Source organism: Diadema antillarum, unplaced genomic scaffold (assembly GCF_040938485.1).
Source record: "Diadema antillarum isolate AM-2024a unplaced genomic scaffold, OU_Dant_1.0 seq00000633_RagTag, whole genome shotgun sequence".
NCBI classification, from domain to species: domain Eukaryota; kingdom Metazoa; phylum Echinodermata; class Echinoidea; order Diadematoida; family Diadematidae; genus Diadema; species Diadema antillarum.
In genome coordinates this window covers 2,110,465-2,126,351 of record NW_027271550.1, presented here as the reverse complement: position 1 = coordinate 2,126,351, position 15,887 = coordinate 2,110,465, and the positions used below count along the sequence as shown (strand labels likewise).

The window sequence follows — 15,887 nt, the reverse complement described above, 5'->3', positions numbered from 1 at the left end:
AAACTGTGGGTGACACACCAAGCGAAGACACAGTGATGTGACGCGTTCGCCCATGCAGAGACGCTGTAAGTGCCTTTTTCCGCTACGTATTTTCGAAAGCAATCCGCATTTCGTTATAACGGAACACATTTCTTTTGTTTTTCTTTGTCAGTGGTGCTCGGAAAAAAACTTCGTTATATCGAAAATTTCGCTATAACCGTGTTCGTTATAAGCGAATTTTGTACCATAGACTTTATTGACGATAATTTTGGGACCAGATGTTTTACTTCGTTATAACGAAATTTTGTTATAACCGTGTTCGTTGTAACGGGAGTGCACTGTATAATGAGGGTAAAGTGTCTTGTCAAAAGGGCACCGGCAGATTCGAACCTTCGGACTGCAAGATTGATAGTCTGCGTTCTTATCCACTGAACCACAACGGGCCAACCAAGAGTCGTGTGGCGGATGGATTGCTAGCAATCATTCTGCTCGCCAGCCGTCCGCGGTCGAGCCCGCAACAGGACCTCGTGTGCTGGTGTCAGAAGACCTGCCTTTCCAAGCTCTAGCGGAATCTGATATAACAAGGGAAATGATAGGAAACATTTGTTTAGATGCTCATTGCTTTCTCTCCCCCTTATCCTCTCTGTCTACTCCCTCTCTTATAATTATTTCTCTCTGTCTCATTCTCTTGAATTGTATAATATTTGCCCATCTGTCTAGTCTATCGCATATTTACGGTGTTTTCTATACTATACTTCATGCGTACATCAAACAAATTTCCCGATTTGATAATGGAATCGACTTTAAAATGTGAGCGAATTTTGTCAAAAGGTGTTCTTATTGCCCCATATGAAGTCTTTAAGATTATTGATTAAAAAATATTATACTATCTCACCAAAATAAAGTGAGGTACACTTATTAATGGTGCGAGAAACCAGTAAAATACTGTAAAACATAAGATGAATTGTTCTATTTGGCGTCACCGTGTGGTGGCGCTGTTCCACCAAGTACCAAGTAATTCATTCTTCTTCTTCTTCTTCTTCTTCTTCTTCTTCTTCTTTTTTTTTTCTTCTTCTTCTCCTCCTTCTTCTTCTTCTTCTTTTACATACTGTTAACTTTTTTTTACTTTGTGATTTGGATTGACCGGACGTTTTTCCAAATGAGGGCTATGAAGAAATTAGAATCTTTCAGCTTTTGAAAAGCCTGCAGTTTAAATTGGCTCATACATTGGTCTACGTGTCCATTTATGTAAGTGTGTGTGTGTGTGTGGGGGGGGGGTAATATCAAAACATACCTTAGTCTGAGGACACGTCTCTAGGCGGTAGTTCTGCAAGACCTTAACGAGAGCCACTTTAGCTCCCATCAACGCGAACCTCATTCCGAGACATATTCTAGGTCCTCCACCCCATGGCAACCAAGAGAATGGGTGCCGCTTATCTCGCTCCTCCTTAGTGAATCTTTGGGTCAAAAATGGGGGGAGGGGGTAATAAGAAGAAAAAGGTTAAAGATAAAAGAAACAATCATCAACATTCATACAATAGGCGTACTTGTCAATCCTAGATTCATTATTCTCTAATTAGAGTACAGTGTTGATAATTTTCATTCTTTGAGATGCAAATATTATTCATATTTTCAAGTTGTGTCTGTTTGTGTCACAAAAACATATAAAACATATAAAGGCTGCTTAACATGAAGCAAGTTTGATTTCCGAAAGGAAAACACACAAGAAGAACGCAACGTCTTTAAGGCGCTCTTTCATTTCTTTTACCCAAATACACAGCCACCTTACGCAGCCATACTCAATCGAAAATCCCATTTTCTGAGGTCATTTTCATATTCATTCACGGTTGACGAGTGACGATACAGACCTGTCCGGGTCGAACCTATCCGGTTCCGGCCACAGTTCCGGATCGTGGTGGATAGCGTAGATCGGAATGATGACTCGTGTTCCTTCTGGTATGGTAGTGCCGTTGTAGGTGAATGGCTTGTTGCAATCCCGGTCAACACTGGTGATCCATAAAATGATATTAACAAATGAATTCCCAGTGATAATGAGAAGGTATCATTTATCAATTCATCATTTCGTGCAAAGGTCGTATTATTCTATGGCTGCAAACTCTTAATTACTTAATTACTGTCCAGAACAGATGTTAAATTGTAGCTAAAAGAGGCACCACAAATTACAGTCGTGATGGAACAATGGGAGTAGCAAACTTTTAAAATGCCATGTGTGCAGAATGAAGTTTGCATACAATCAAAGTTAGAGGATTAATTCAAAGCAGTCGATAGAGTGTGGTCATCATCATTTGGAATTAGAATGATGAGTGAAAAAAATCTCCAAAAAGCAGAAGCTTGTTATAGGGTAGGTCCCTAGAAAAGAAGTCATCACACGCATACACATTACGCACACACATATCTAGGTAGACACATCAATGCATAACAGAGAAAAATGAAAGAAAGACATCGGATCAAGATGTCTAAATCCTATCACAAGTGACTTGTTGTTTGTTTTAATATGCGGTCTGCTTACACGGGAGTGGGTGGATAGCACCTCAGAGTCTCGCAGATCACGTTATCTAGGTAGGGTAACTTCGAGACTGTGGTGTAGCCGACGTCGTCGCCAGAGGGCAGTAGTTCGTCTATCTCGGCGATGAGTTTTTCCTGTACGTCGGTATGAAGGGCCAGTAGGTAGGAGGCAAACACCAGGAGACCGCCTGTTGTGTCGTAACCCCCTATAAAGAATATCACGGCCTGGCATGAAAATACAGGTGAACAAGCTTGATGTTATGTCATGGATTGGCCAAATTCGAATAACGACAAAGACAAAGAAGGACTCATGCTATCGTCCGGCAGTAGATACACTGTTTTCTACTATCATAGACGCTCGCTTCTAACATCTTTACTGTGGTATCCACAAGACGTGAGGGCAACGTGTGAAGAGTGACCATGAATATGAGGTATATGTTGTGTAAGACTGCTTGCCGTGACTGGTGTGCTGTGGATAGGAAATCTATTTCAGTTAAGATCAACTACTAACAGTACCTCAGGAAACAATAATGTGAGTGTGCCTAGTTTTAGATCTTTGTTCTTTCCTTTCGCATGGTATATTATATCGGTTGCTCTTTGTCACAACATGTAAACAGTTGTATAAGGTGAAGGTCTGGAGAGCGTATGATGCGCCGTTTGCTTCAATTCCACCGTTTACAGGTATGGCATTCATTTTCTTGTCACTTATTAGTTTGTTAAATCAAGGGAACATCATTTCCTTCCGTAAAGATCGCGAACTTGCTATCAAAGCAGATCTTAGCGATTTAACTTGCTCTTGGCAACGACTAGTCAAATATCTGAACGTTTGACTCAACTCAAAGAAAGTAATCCAAATCTAAATCCAGTCAGCCCACCAAATTGTGGTTCTAGGTCCTTCGATATAGGCCTAGTGTGTCTTGAGATTAGACAGAAAAGTTCGGGTGTATTTGACTCCTCAAAGCGAAGTTGAGGAACCGAGTCAAAGTACCTGAGCCATGATTTCCGAGTCTGTCAGCTTGAAATCTGATCTCCGTTTGCGATTCTGAGAGGTATCCTCGTGGAGCTCGAAGATAGCATCATGGATGTCGGTTTCATTCTCGACGTCATCTTCGCCCTCCGATTTCTGAGAATCGACGATGATCTGCAGGAGATCTACCTTCTGCGGGATTCCAAGAAAAAACATTCAAAGAGTATAGATAGTCACTGATAAACTTCACTGATTATTGATTAAGAATTGAATACATTGTTATGACATGAAAACAAGGAAATCAAAACAAATACGCAGAAAAACTGTAATCTTTGACCTGTATGATCACTGCAGTGGAAAAGGCTTCATCCATAAGCTGTGCTGGAAAGAATACGATGTCCCACAGTGTGTTCACAATGTGCTCACATAGTCGACTATGATTGTGAAAATGCTCGAATTTAACATTGTCAAAGACTGATACATGTCTTTACCATGCTGGGAAACACATTTTTGTTATGCATATTTTCAAAAGTCCGCTTCGCTCCCTTGCATATACATGTATCCTCCAAATTTTGCCAGCCCCCCCCCCCCCCCGATCAAGAGGTCAACGCCCCTGCCGCGTATATGCATGTGCAAAATATATTTTTTGTCTTAAACATATGCACGTGATGAGATAAAGAGACACACACGCAGACAAGCATTTTGATGTGAAATTGGTCAAGGAAAAAATCAACAACTGTGATAGACCACGAGAAAATTTTGATTTTGTCTCTTTGAGGAAAACATCTCGCCAACAATCAGTAAATGCGTTATTGAATATAATAATTGAGCAAATCCAAACCTCAACAGTGTGTGTTTGATATGCGATTGCGTTCATACATGACAACATCAACAAGACAGCGTCAAACTTATGAAAGACAAATACCTTCGACTTTTGACCGTCTGCGTTCGGGGCTTTTCGGATTTCAATAGCCTTTTGGGCGACGTCCCGGAAAAACCCAATGGAGTCACGTGGAAACAGGGTAAAATTGAAGAATTTCAAAATCGGGGACGTCCATGGGAAGAATGCTGTAAAGAAGACGGAACGTCACAACTGGAATGAAATTCTACAAGACGCATGATATAATTCTTTTTATTAAAAAAAGGAGTTTCCTCCGCTTTTCCACCTCCTACTCCTCTACCTATAACCCTCCTGCAACTGCAAATACTACCACCCACTACTTTAAAGAAAAAGAAGATTCTGATAACACAATGACTATAAGTAATCATAATAACGAAAAGAGTAACGATATGTATTGTAAATATTTCACTGTGAATATCTTTACTATCAAATCAAATGGTGAAACTATGTCTACACGACTGATCGAATACACACCTAACTTAAACTGATTACACTAATATAATTACTAGTATGAGAATATGATGCTTACTTGCTATGATCAAGCCCACATTGGTTAAACTGACTTCGAAGGCTTTCTTGCCGTGTGCCACGAATGGATTATCCGGGTCTGCATGGGAGTCGACATCCAAACCGAACGTGCAGCTCGCTATCGTGTCCATGACAAAGGACCCGTATACCCTGCAAAGAAATGGAAGAAAAAGGAGTGCAATAAACTGTGACATGAATCACTACTGAGAAGAGAAAGGCTGCTATTAAATGATATAATAGAGGGACACGGGAGATTAAAAAGAAACATTGTGTATACGTTTGGCCTTTCAAAACGACAAAGATAAAGGGTTTTTTGTTTTTGTTTTAAACAATAATATCTTCGAAATATGTAAGGAAAAGTAATATTGTGTTTGGCTCTTCATAGTAAGCTCCGAAAAACTGTATAGGAGAGAACTGTGTATAAAATAAGACTGAACTTCACCGCTACGAAGCAGAAGATGGGGAGTGACATCGTTTAAGTGGATCTTTTATTGTCTTAGATTGACCCCCCTCCACCCCCTCAAAAAAAAAAAAGGAAAAAAATGAGAGAGCTTGGCCAAAGGGCCACCTCTCCACATTACACTCGATATTGCCAGAATATTTCTACATGTGCTGTGCACATCATCTCGTCAAGAAAGCCATCAAGATTCTAACAGGCTTGATCGCAGATAATCAAGCTCAAGAGCACGAACGTAACACCAGGGCCCCATTTCATAAAAGATGTTAGGATAGCAACTGGAATGGCGATAGCAACAGCTAATCAGGAAGCTGGATTCTTGTCATTACCATGACAATTGCCATCCCTGCAAGAGTTACCATAATATCAACTTTTTATGAAAAAGGGGCCTGAACTTCAGATCTATCAAAATGTGGTACAAGAACAAAAGTAATGATCCGAAGAAATAGAGTCTAGAGTTTGGTTGAATAATGCAGTAGTACAACATCTTTAGACAAGTCAGATTTGATTTTTTAGTCGACGGTACAAAAGCAGCAATATCTGAATTAATGATCTCAAGTTAAAGAATAAGAAAATGCAGCAATTTGTGAAATAATTTACATATTTGTCTCAATTACACTCCTTGTGTGTCAGAGATACGCTTATTTCGATTTAAACAAATGAATATCCTGTACATCCGATCATGTAGAACATATCAGAGGCTTATGCCCCGCATGCTGACAACTATTACAAGTCACCGATGTACATGTAACTACTTTTACATCGATGCGTCCTGCAGGGCTTAGCGTAATAGATTGAATGACACGTACTGTTTACATTCGAAGTAGCCGTCCGCCTCTTGATATTTCCTGATATTCTCAACCATCCTGTCAGCGATCTCGTTCACCATCGGTGACATCTGCGAATAAAGCCACACATACTATACATGGTGAGATCATTGTGTAAGACAGTTGTAGGCCATTTTGAAGCCAGCTGAAAAACAGAGAATTGAAGAGGAGTTTACTGAACTCGAGCAAATCGAAAAGAATGTTACGGATTTTTCACAAAACCGAGAAATCAGTCGTAATAAATTGCATGAAGCCATGACCTCATGATTCCCCGCACTGATTTGTTTGCATGAATATCGAAAAGTTATGGCGTCTACATGGAATGAAGAAACACTGAAGTTTACAGCTTACACTTACATTCTATACAAGTACACAAGCTTTGAAAACCACGCTATTAATATTAGGGAGCCTTTGAATCAATTTTTCAACGAATTACTGTTTAGCAGACCCCCGCCTGTCATGCTTCTAAATCTGCCTGAAATTAAGAGAGTTTTTTTTTTTACAACTCAAAATCAAAAACATATTTGAGTCAATTTTACCGATTCTGTGATTTGTAAGTTATGTACACATTTTATACAGTGTATGAAAAAAATATCACGTTGTAGTTAATGTCACTCACATTTTTTGCTTGTTTGGTTTCTGTTGTTGCTGTTAATGTCGTCGTTATTGAGATTTCCACGACAATAAATTGTCGACCCCAATCTTAGCAGCTTCACCGCTGGGAGACCGGTAGCAGGCGGGATTCAGGCAGCTAAAATTTGTTAAAACTGGAAACACTGATTAAGGTATTGGAAGCCGCTGCTTCCAAACTCACCTGTTTCATTTTGGAGCCGCTGAAGGCAGGTGCTATCATGTTGCGAACGTTACGCCAGTGATCATCGCGCAGGTTTCCCACTGCCTCTTCCGTCTCTTTGTTGTTAATGGGTAGTTTCTGACAGTCCAGAGCAAACGAAGAGATGACAAGGATTTAACTTAGCACCATAACTTTACGACAAGTTTCTCTCATAGGGTCAACTGATAACTTGAAGCAAACAAGACGCTTCCAAAATCATGTTCATAGTTTCATTAGTATGTATCTGTTTTGTCTTACCGATTATTTCTCAGTTATGATATGAATATCTAGTTCGCAGTAACATTAACCCCCCCCCCCAAGACGACATGTGAAACTTTCAACTCTATAACTTTCTTATCTATGGTCCGATCTTGGTGAAACATGTGCCATCCTTTATGTTTGATTATGCTCTATAAAGCAAAGGAGTTTTGAGATGGTGCAGAGTAAAGCTTCAACTGGGATTCTCAAGTATTAAAAGCTAACCTTCATTATCAGATAACCCTTAATGGTCTCATTTCTTTATGGTCTCACATTATTATGTTGCCCACCATCCACTTTCCTAAAACACCGAAGATTTGATATTTTACCCATTCAACCATAGAGCCTTTCCCTGATATTTGGCAACAAGCTAGGTTTCTCTAGACCAGAAGATGAGTACCTCAATCATTGAGTTTATTACAATGACATGGTCTCTGAAAACGTACTGCCAACGTTTCAAATGTTAACTTGTGGTGGGTAATAATACCAGCATTTTTTTTTACTGACATTGCCATTATTTTCATATCTTTATCTTATAATTTATTAGAAGCAGCAGATTTTTGTTCCGATTAGTACTATTATGACGTCACAATCATCATTACCATTATTATTCATGATGCTACAACCACTTCCATCAACATTAGTTAACAGCACAAAATAACCAGAAAACAAATCCAATACCCGTCTATTGACGAAGTGGTTGAAACTCTTGACCATAACTTGCTTCACCATGTCTGGATCACCGCACACAACGGCAGGAAGTCGGCTGTCGTAAAAACTGTGAAGTCATAAACAAGATATATGTCAATGACATCTTTAAAAAAGTAAATTTTATATTGTAAAGTGCCAGTAGACACATTTGTCAAATTCAACTTGGACAACGGCACGTTGTACGAGTTTTATCACGTTTTTCGCCATGATACCTTAATGATCGTGAATATAAAGCAAGTGAAAGTTAAAACTAGAAATGTCGCTATGGCGACTGATGCCTCCGCCATAATGCATGATTCTCCCAATAGGTGTATAGTACAATGTCTTCACAATGTGTGGTGACAGTTTCACATAACTGGCAAAATATTGAAATGACACGTTTGTCAGAAATATCTTGAATGTTCACTTTCCTTAAACTAGGTTTGCTATAATTGTCTATGAAAGAGTTCAGGTACACATGTATTTGGGGAATTGAGGATTTTTACTTAACTTCTGACTGACCCTTTTATAAGTTTATGCATTGAGTAATTTTAAAGGTATGAAGAAAGAGTGTAATAACAGTGCAAAATAGATTTTTTTTGCATTTAAACCTTGCCTTGACCCTTAACCTTTGACCTTTGACCTTCTGGCAGGAAATTTCCAAGAGAATCTCCATTAGGTAATACATGTACATATTGTATATTGAATTTTAAAAATAATAATGCAAGCATTGCATATATATACTAGTATATGAGGGAAATAGTAAAATATTGAGGAGTTGACCTTGACCTTTGACCCCCTGACTATTGACCCATGACCACTAAATTCCCTAGATAATCCCTTCCAGTCAGTACATGCGTATGTACCAAGTTCCATGAAGATACATTGAACCATTTGCGAGAAAAGTGAAATTGTAACATTTTCACCAAACCTTTGACCTTTTGACCTTTGACCTTATGACATGAAACTCTCTCTGGAGAATCTTTACGCAGTAGTACATGTCCACACCAAGTTTCAAGAAAATACCTTCGGGCATTGCATAGATATGGGGGAAATTGCAAAATTTGTAGCATTTTACCTTGACCTTTTGACCTTTGACCTCTGGACAATGTCACTAAAATCTACTCAACTAATTGTCCCATCATACATCATCCTTTGACCAAGTTTGGTGAAAGCTGCTTCATCCAGTTTTGAGTTATCACGTAAACAGATAAATTTTAGGATTTGACCTTGATCTTTGACCTTTGACCTCTGTCCGATTTCACTGAAAAACTAATCAAGTAATTGTCCCATCATACATCATCCTCCAACAAAGTTTGGTGAAATTTGCTCCATCCAGTCTTGAGTTATCGCGTAAATGGATACAATTTCATGATTTGACCTTGACCTTTGACCTTTGACCTTTAGCCGATTTCACCCAAAATCTAATCAAATAATTGCCCCATCATACTTCATACTTGGACCAAGTTTGGTAAAATTCCAGTAAATATTACTCAAGTTATCGCGTAAACGAAAGCGGACGGACGTACGGACGTACGTACGGACGTACGGACGGACGGACGGACAACCCGAAAACATAATGCCTCCGGCACCACCAAGTCATTGACTTCATCGGCTCACAACTCTTCGATTAATTTGTTATTGTAAAATCATGAGAAGTAAACGATATCACAACTTTTTTTCTAATGTCTGATTTTTAAGAATACTATTCACTTTGTTCGGTGTAACTCTTTTAATCAATGCTAGATTGAATATATTCTGTGATACAAGGATATGCACTCGTCAACGTATTATAATGGGAAAGAAAAAAATCAACGACATGATGATGATGATCCACAGCATTTGTATGGCGCCATATATCTGTCACAGAAACATTCAAAGGCGCAGACTCCTCCAAGACAGTTAGCAATTAAATGTCTGGTGAAAAATGTGAGTCTTGAGTGAGGCTTTGAAGTGATCCAGTTTGTCAATTTCACGGAGGGAAGATGGGAGGGAGTTCCATAGGCGAGGAGCAATAGAGGAAAACGCCCGGTCTCCGTATCCCTTGAGATGTGTGATGGGCACCTGGAGAGTGAGGCCAGATGAACGAAGGCCAGGGCGAGGCTGCCGTCGCTCAATTAGGGAAGACAGGTATCCTGGGGCCAGACCATGAATGGCCTTAAAAGTGAGAAGTAAGATCTTGAAATCAATTCTGTTCTTGATGGGAAGCCAATGCAGCTCAGCCAGGACAGGGGTAATGTGATCATACTTCCTCAGCCCGGTGAGCAAGCGTGCTGCTGCATTCTGTACTGCTTGAAGTCTGTTCAAGGTTGCAGATGGAAGGCCAGCTAGGAGGCTGTTACAAAAATCCAGTCTTGATGTTATGAGTGAATGAATGATGCTTTCTGCTGCTATCCTTGTAAGCAGAGGTCTAATAGCTGCGATGCTACGAAGCTGGAAGTAAGCAGTCTGGCATACCTGCGAAACATGCCTATCCATCCTCATAGACTGGTCAAAGTAGACCCCAAGGTTACGGACGTTATCTGCAGGAGAGACAGACACATCACCGACCTGAAAATCCATGGAGACGATCTTGTTTCTCATTTGTGGAGAAGAAATGATGAGGCATTCAGTCTTGTCGTCATTGAGTTTCATGAAGTTCTTCACCATCCATTGTCGGATATCTGACAGGCATTCAGTCATCCTCGTAGCTGCTGCTGTTTCTTCAGCTGCCACTCTTGGATCGAATGTCACATAAAGTTGAGTGTCATCTGCATAGAAGTGGGGTTCTAAACCATGCTGACGTGCTATGTTCCCAAGGGGGGAAGTGTATAGTGTAAAGAGTAATGGTCCGAGGACTGAACCTTGTGGGATGCCACAGGTCAGGAAGGCCTGCTCTGACAGAGTTCCATTGATGTTCACAGACTGTCATCGGCAATGGAGATAAGATCTGAACCATTGAAGGGCAGTGGCGCCAACTTTGAAATCCTGCTGCAGCCTGTGAATGAGGACTTTGTGATCAATTGTGTCAAATGCAGCTGACAAATCCAAGAGAAGTACCATGGCTGCTTTCTTGTTGTCAACTGCTCGCAAGATGTCATCAGCTATTTTCAGAAGGGCTGTCTCTACGCTGTGGTGTCTCTTATAAGCAGACTGCATCGGCTCATAGAGTTTGCAGACCTGGAGATGTGACATTAGTCTTTTGGCAACTACTTTCTCGAGGACTTTGGCAGGGAATGGCAAGTTAGATATAGGTCGGTAGCTGCTCATCTTATCCGGATCTAAGGGTGTCTTCTTAAGTACAGGAGTGACATGGGCGAGCTTCAGCTCATCTGGAAACATTCCTTCCTGTAACGAAGCATTGATTATCCTGGAGATAGGAACGGCCATTAGTTCATAACTCTCTTTCACAATTGAGGTTGGGATTGGATCCAGGGAGCATGACTTGGCAGGAGAGCTGCGGATAACACTCTGTATTTCTGCTGAAGTTGTGGGCGCGAGTGTAGTAAGATGTTCATCACTTGAGGTTGTATCACTGTCTGACTCTGGCTCTACAGTAAGAGACATGTTCGACTGTAGATTGCATCTTATAGACTCAATCTTACCAATAAAGTACCTTGAGAATTTAGAGGCTACACGACCAGGAGAGAAATGATGCCCTAGTGCCACAGCTGATTCTGTCTTTCTGTACAGAAGCTTGTTGATGATGGCATAGAGTGCTTTTTGGTCAGATCCACAATCATAAATGAGGCGTGTATTTGTTGTGACTTATTGATTATCCCGATGGCGTCACATTATGCAAAAGTGCTTCCAGGCAGTTGTTATTTCATCGAGAGTTCAAAATGTTTCAATGTTAAAAACTCTAAGGACGGCAAAGATCATCATTATTCATTCATGCTAAATGTATAGATAATCTGACATGACGCCAGTGACTTGGTCATCCTTTAAAAGTTGGAATTGAGCCAAAATATGGACAAATCCTAATCAGAAAGAAAACAAAAAATGAAGATTAATTATCAATTCATCCATATTACTTTTTGCTATTTAATATAACTAACAAAATATTGCGGGGAAGATTGTTTTCGTGTACCAAGTGGCAACTGGTAAGAAAGAATGTCCACAAGAATAGAGAAACAAGGAGAAATACAAAGAGTTTTCACCAATATTCGTTTCGGAAAAGAAAAGGACACCACTATCTCACCCCTCATGTTATTTCGTTTCAATTCAATCTGAATAAATGGAAGAGAAATGAACGCAGCCACCGCAAAGCAGGAATACAAATAAAGTTAGGTATAGTTACCCATATACGCGGCCATGCTTTGCTGCCAATGCTCGAACTGCAGTTGCAATTCCCTGAAATAAAATAAGTGAAACTATTATATCAATCAGTCTTGTCCTAAACTTGTAACTATCTGAACACTATACGTCCCTATCTGCAGTGCCTTCTAAATAACTCTCCCAAGTCGTCTTAAAAAGTTCCATGTCTTTGATTTCATAAGTATACTGTCGTTGATATGTATGCGAGTTTTCTCATTAAAAACAACAACCTTGCCTTGTATGTTATCTTAAAAATAGTATACAAATATGGAATTAATCAAATGGTATCCTACTTATTTTCTTTATTTAATCAAAGTTATCCAGGTTGAAATGCTTAAAAACAATTAGAAATCCTCACATTTCACAATTAATATATTACGCAGGGCTCGACACTAACTTTATTTTTCGGTGGCCCGATGGGGCCACCAAAATCATCAATTTCAAATTTTTGGTGGCCCGAGAGAAAAATTTGGTGGCCCGAAAAAAAAACATTGATAAAAGTCCTTTTTTTTTAATAAGTTGCACACTCACTGCATGCATTTATGCATTTCCGGCGCAAAAACTTACGAATTTATTGACACACTTTTCAAAAAATTTTGGTGGCCCGAGATGGGCCACCAAATTTGCCCTTTTCTGAAATTTGGTGGCCCGACTTTCATTTTTGGTGGCACCGGACCACTGGGCCACCGTTAGTGTCGAGCCCTGTATTACGAGATACGAGAAATAGTTCAAAACGGATAAACTCACTCTTCATTATGAATATACATATATATATATCCGTAGGAGAAAATGCCTTTCATAATAAAAAGTTTAACTTGAAGGAATTTTGATGAAGAGTGTGATCATTTTGTCTGACAGTCCGAATCTTACTATACAAGTACTTCTACAACACTTGTAGTTATCTAGATGTTTCCATATGTCTCTTGAACTAAAACGAGATCAAACTTCAAATCTAAATTTACTCAAAATGCTTGATTTACCACTACTCTGAACTGTAATGAGACATATACTTTGAGGAAATAAAATGAGAAAACTTACATACACTCTCTGTCATTTATTATTCTTCAAGCACACCGCAAGTAAACACATCATTACACATCATTTTGTTTCATCGCAGTAAAATTAATTTTCTACCACTCTGAATCCTGCACGAGGTTGGAAGGAAATCGTCTGTGCCACTTTTGATGCTTACGGATTGTTAGCAACCCCTGCGCCACTCAAAATAATCTGAAAGATGTTTAACAACCTTAAACAACTCTGATTATTGGAAGGGGCTGTTAGCAACTATTTAACAACTTGGGGAAGATGGTGGAGACTTTGCTTACCACTCTAAATTCTGGCAGGTTTCCGACGACAGGCCAAGCTGGCACAGCAGGGAAGCCGCGTCTTTGCCAAAAGTTGTGGCACCAGTGGTCGTACCTTGAAAGAGCAATGATAATGATTACGATCCTCACTAATCTCATCAATTCATATTGCTGTAAAGAGCGACAATGGTTACGAGACTATAGTTATCATAGCTGCGTGTAGAGCAGCAACAACGTTCTGTCACCAGTCGTCAAACTATAGCTCGGCAATGGCAATTTAGCAAAGCGTTACAGTGTGATAGCCATGTGGGACCGTAATTATTTGTGCATTATAGCTATCATAACGTTGTGGAGTTGTGATGGAGGTTCAGACCAACTATACCTAGCTGCGTGGAGCAGAAAATAGGTATATTACTATATCATACTTGTGATACCAGTTATAATCATTACAATATATTACGAAGCATAGATAATTTCATGTTCAGTTATAGCTGTAGAAAGCAGTTGTACCAGTAAAGGCATACAGAAATATACATATGTATATTTTGTTGTTGTTGTTGTTTTCTGGTAATCTAAATTCATATTAAAAAAAAACTTCCTTTTTCTCATTCTTTTTTCTTTTTGAAGACGAACGGAATTGATCACTTAAAATGGCCTGTGAAACATCCCGATCGACAAGATATTCATGAGGCACTACGCCCCCTGGCACTAGCCTCAATTTACAACTCCCTGGGTGTGTACAAAGGGAACTACTAGACTTTTGACACTTTGCTTCCTGGCCTAGACCTCCTATATCAAACTCACAGCACGGCTGATGTTCCACTATCATCAACTCCTGAGTGTAGCACATTATCATGGTTCGTAATGGAAATATTGCTTATTCCTAACGCAATAATGAACGCATACTCACAGAAAGAAGAGGCTTATCGCTCCACACGCCAGAACCCATGTTGGGGACAGGACTAGACCGAGAACCTCAACCGCCATAGCGTACCAGAATATCTCCGCACTGCATTCAACAGGTGTGCGTGGTTTGTTATTATGCTATATGCATACACAGCGCTTTCGCGAAAGCAAATGCTCTGTTCTTCTTATTACGGTGTCTGATCAGGCTATACACGACCGTGCTAATCTCCTCAGGCTGTGTCTTTTCCCTTTCACTGCGGCCCAGGTATTTTCCTGTCTATATTCAATTACATGAAACTTTCAGCAAAGCACGTGCGAACTCGGCCAGATCATTCCCTTGAACAATAACTTTATTCGTTATCTCTGTCAATACACCATGGTTATATAGGACTAATTATTTGGACTTTGCCCGGGCATAATAATTTTACGCATATCAAAGGTGAACGAACAATACAGGTCATGACGGAACCCAAATTAGTCGGTTCTCTGAACCGATTCAAGCTGTACAGGATATAAAAAGATAGATAGGTCCTAAGCTGTTTACCATAGGATGTTGGGTACAGTTTCTACGTCATCCTCAGGCAGCGGAACTGGGATTGGGGGAGTCTGGATGAACTGTACCCCTCTTCTACCCCCCCCCCCCCCCACCCAACACATTGTAAACACACCTTTACCTTTTCTTCCCACTGTATTGTAAACATAATGTCAGAAGACGCAACTTGCCTTGTGTTATCAACTGCCACTAATATACTGTACCATATACCATGAAATACGAATATTAATGACGATTTTTTTTTGCATGTATATGTATATATAATTCACAATGCAGAGTATATTCAATATGCTGGTGTATTTGCTACATGTTTGAATACAGTGTACAAGGTAGGCCTAGAGTCCGATGACCCACCATTGTGCTAACCCCAAGAAAGCAAGACGGCAAAGCATTCATTGCTGACGCAGTCTTAAAGCCATGCATAAAGGGAAAAGAATTCCTGGACTCTATTCGTTCAGCGGTGCGTGACGCCTTAAAGGTGAACTGGACGACTGGATGCGACGAATTGACGTCAGTTGTTGTTGTTGTTGTTGTTGTTGTGTTTGAGGTGCGTCATTCACATTATGAATATTTGTGTCATGGAGGGAAGGATTATAGTTGTTGCTGTTGTCGTTGTTATTTTTTTCTTGGCGTTACACGTCAGTCAAAAAGGATTATAGATCTGGGGGTGTTTCATCAACGTTTGTCAGCGCTGACAACTTGAATCACCATAGTAACAGTCAGTGACCAGAGCATCTCAGCCAATCAAAATCAAGGATTTTGCTGAAATTGTCAGCGTTGACATTTGTCACAAACGTTGATGAACCCCCCCCCCCCGCCCCGTTTTATCAAAAGATGTAATCGATTATGAATTTCCTTACCAC

The 15,887-nt window shown here is 40.0% G+C and overlaps 1 protein-coding gene across 1 annotated transcript; it reads right to left on the bottom strand.

The window, feature by feature from the left end:
• Positions 1-396: 396 nt before the first annotated feature.
• LOC139736207 (cytochrome P450 3A6-like) lies at positions 397-14,552 on the bottom strand. The gene is made up of 13 exons (XM_071646940.1): positions 14,476-14,552; positions 13,587-13,680; positions 12,245-12,297; positions 7,957-8,053; positions 7,000-7,116; positions 6,168-6,256; positions 4,903-5,051; positions 4,398-4,540; positions 3,494-3,664; positions 2,510-2,730; positions 1,848-1,985; positions 1,274-1,436; positions 397-551 (listed from the first exon to the last, which is right to left on the bottom strand). Exons 1-13 carry the CDS (start codon positions 14,550-14,552, stop codon positions 453-455), a joined length of 1,611 nt encoding a protein of 536 aa, XP_071503041.1. The 3' UTR covers positions 397-452.
• Positions 14,553-15,887: the final 1,335 nt, after the last annotated feature.

Coding starts and splice junctions, on each gene's coding strand:
- LOC139736207 (XM_071646940.1), bottom strand. CDS start 14,552: ATGGCGGTTGAGGTTCTCGGTCTAGTCCTGTCCCCAACATGGGTTCTG. Junction 6,257..6,999: donor GCGGCTCCAAAATGAAACAG/GTGAGTTTGGAA, acceptor CTTTATTCGCAG/ATGTCACCGATGGTGAACGA. Junction 3,665..4,397: donor CAGACGGTCAAAAGTCGAAG/GTATTTGTCTTT, acceptor GGAATCCCGCAG/AAGGTAGATCTCCTGCAGAT.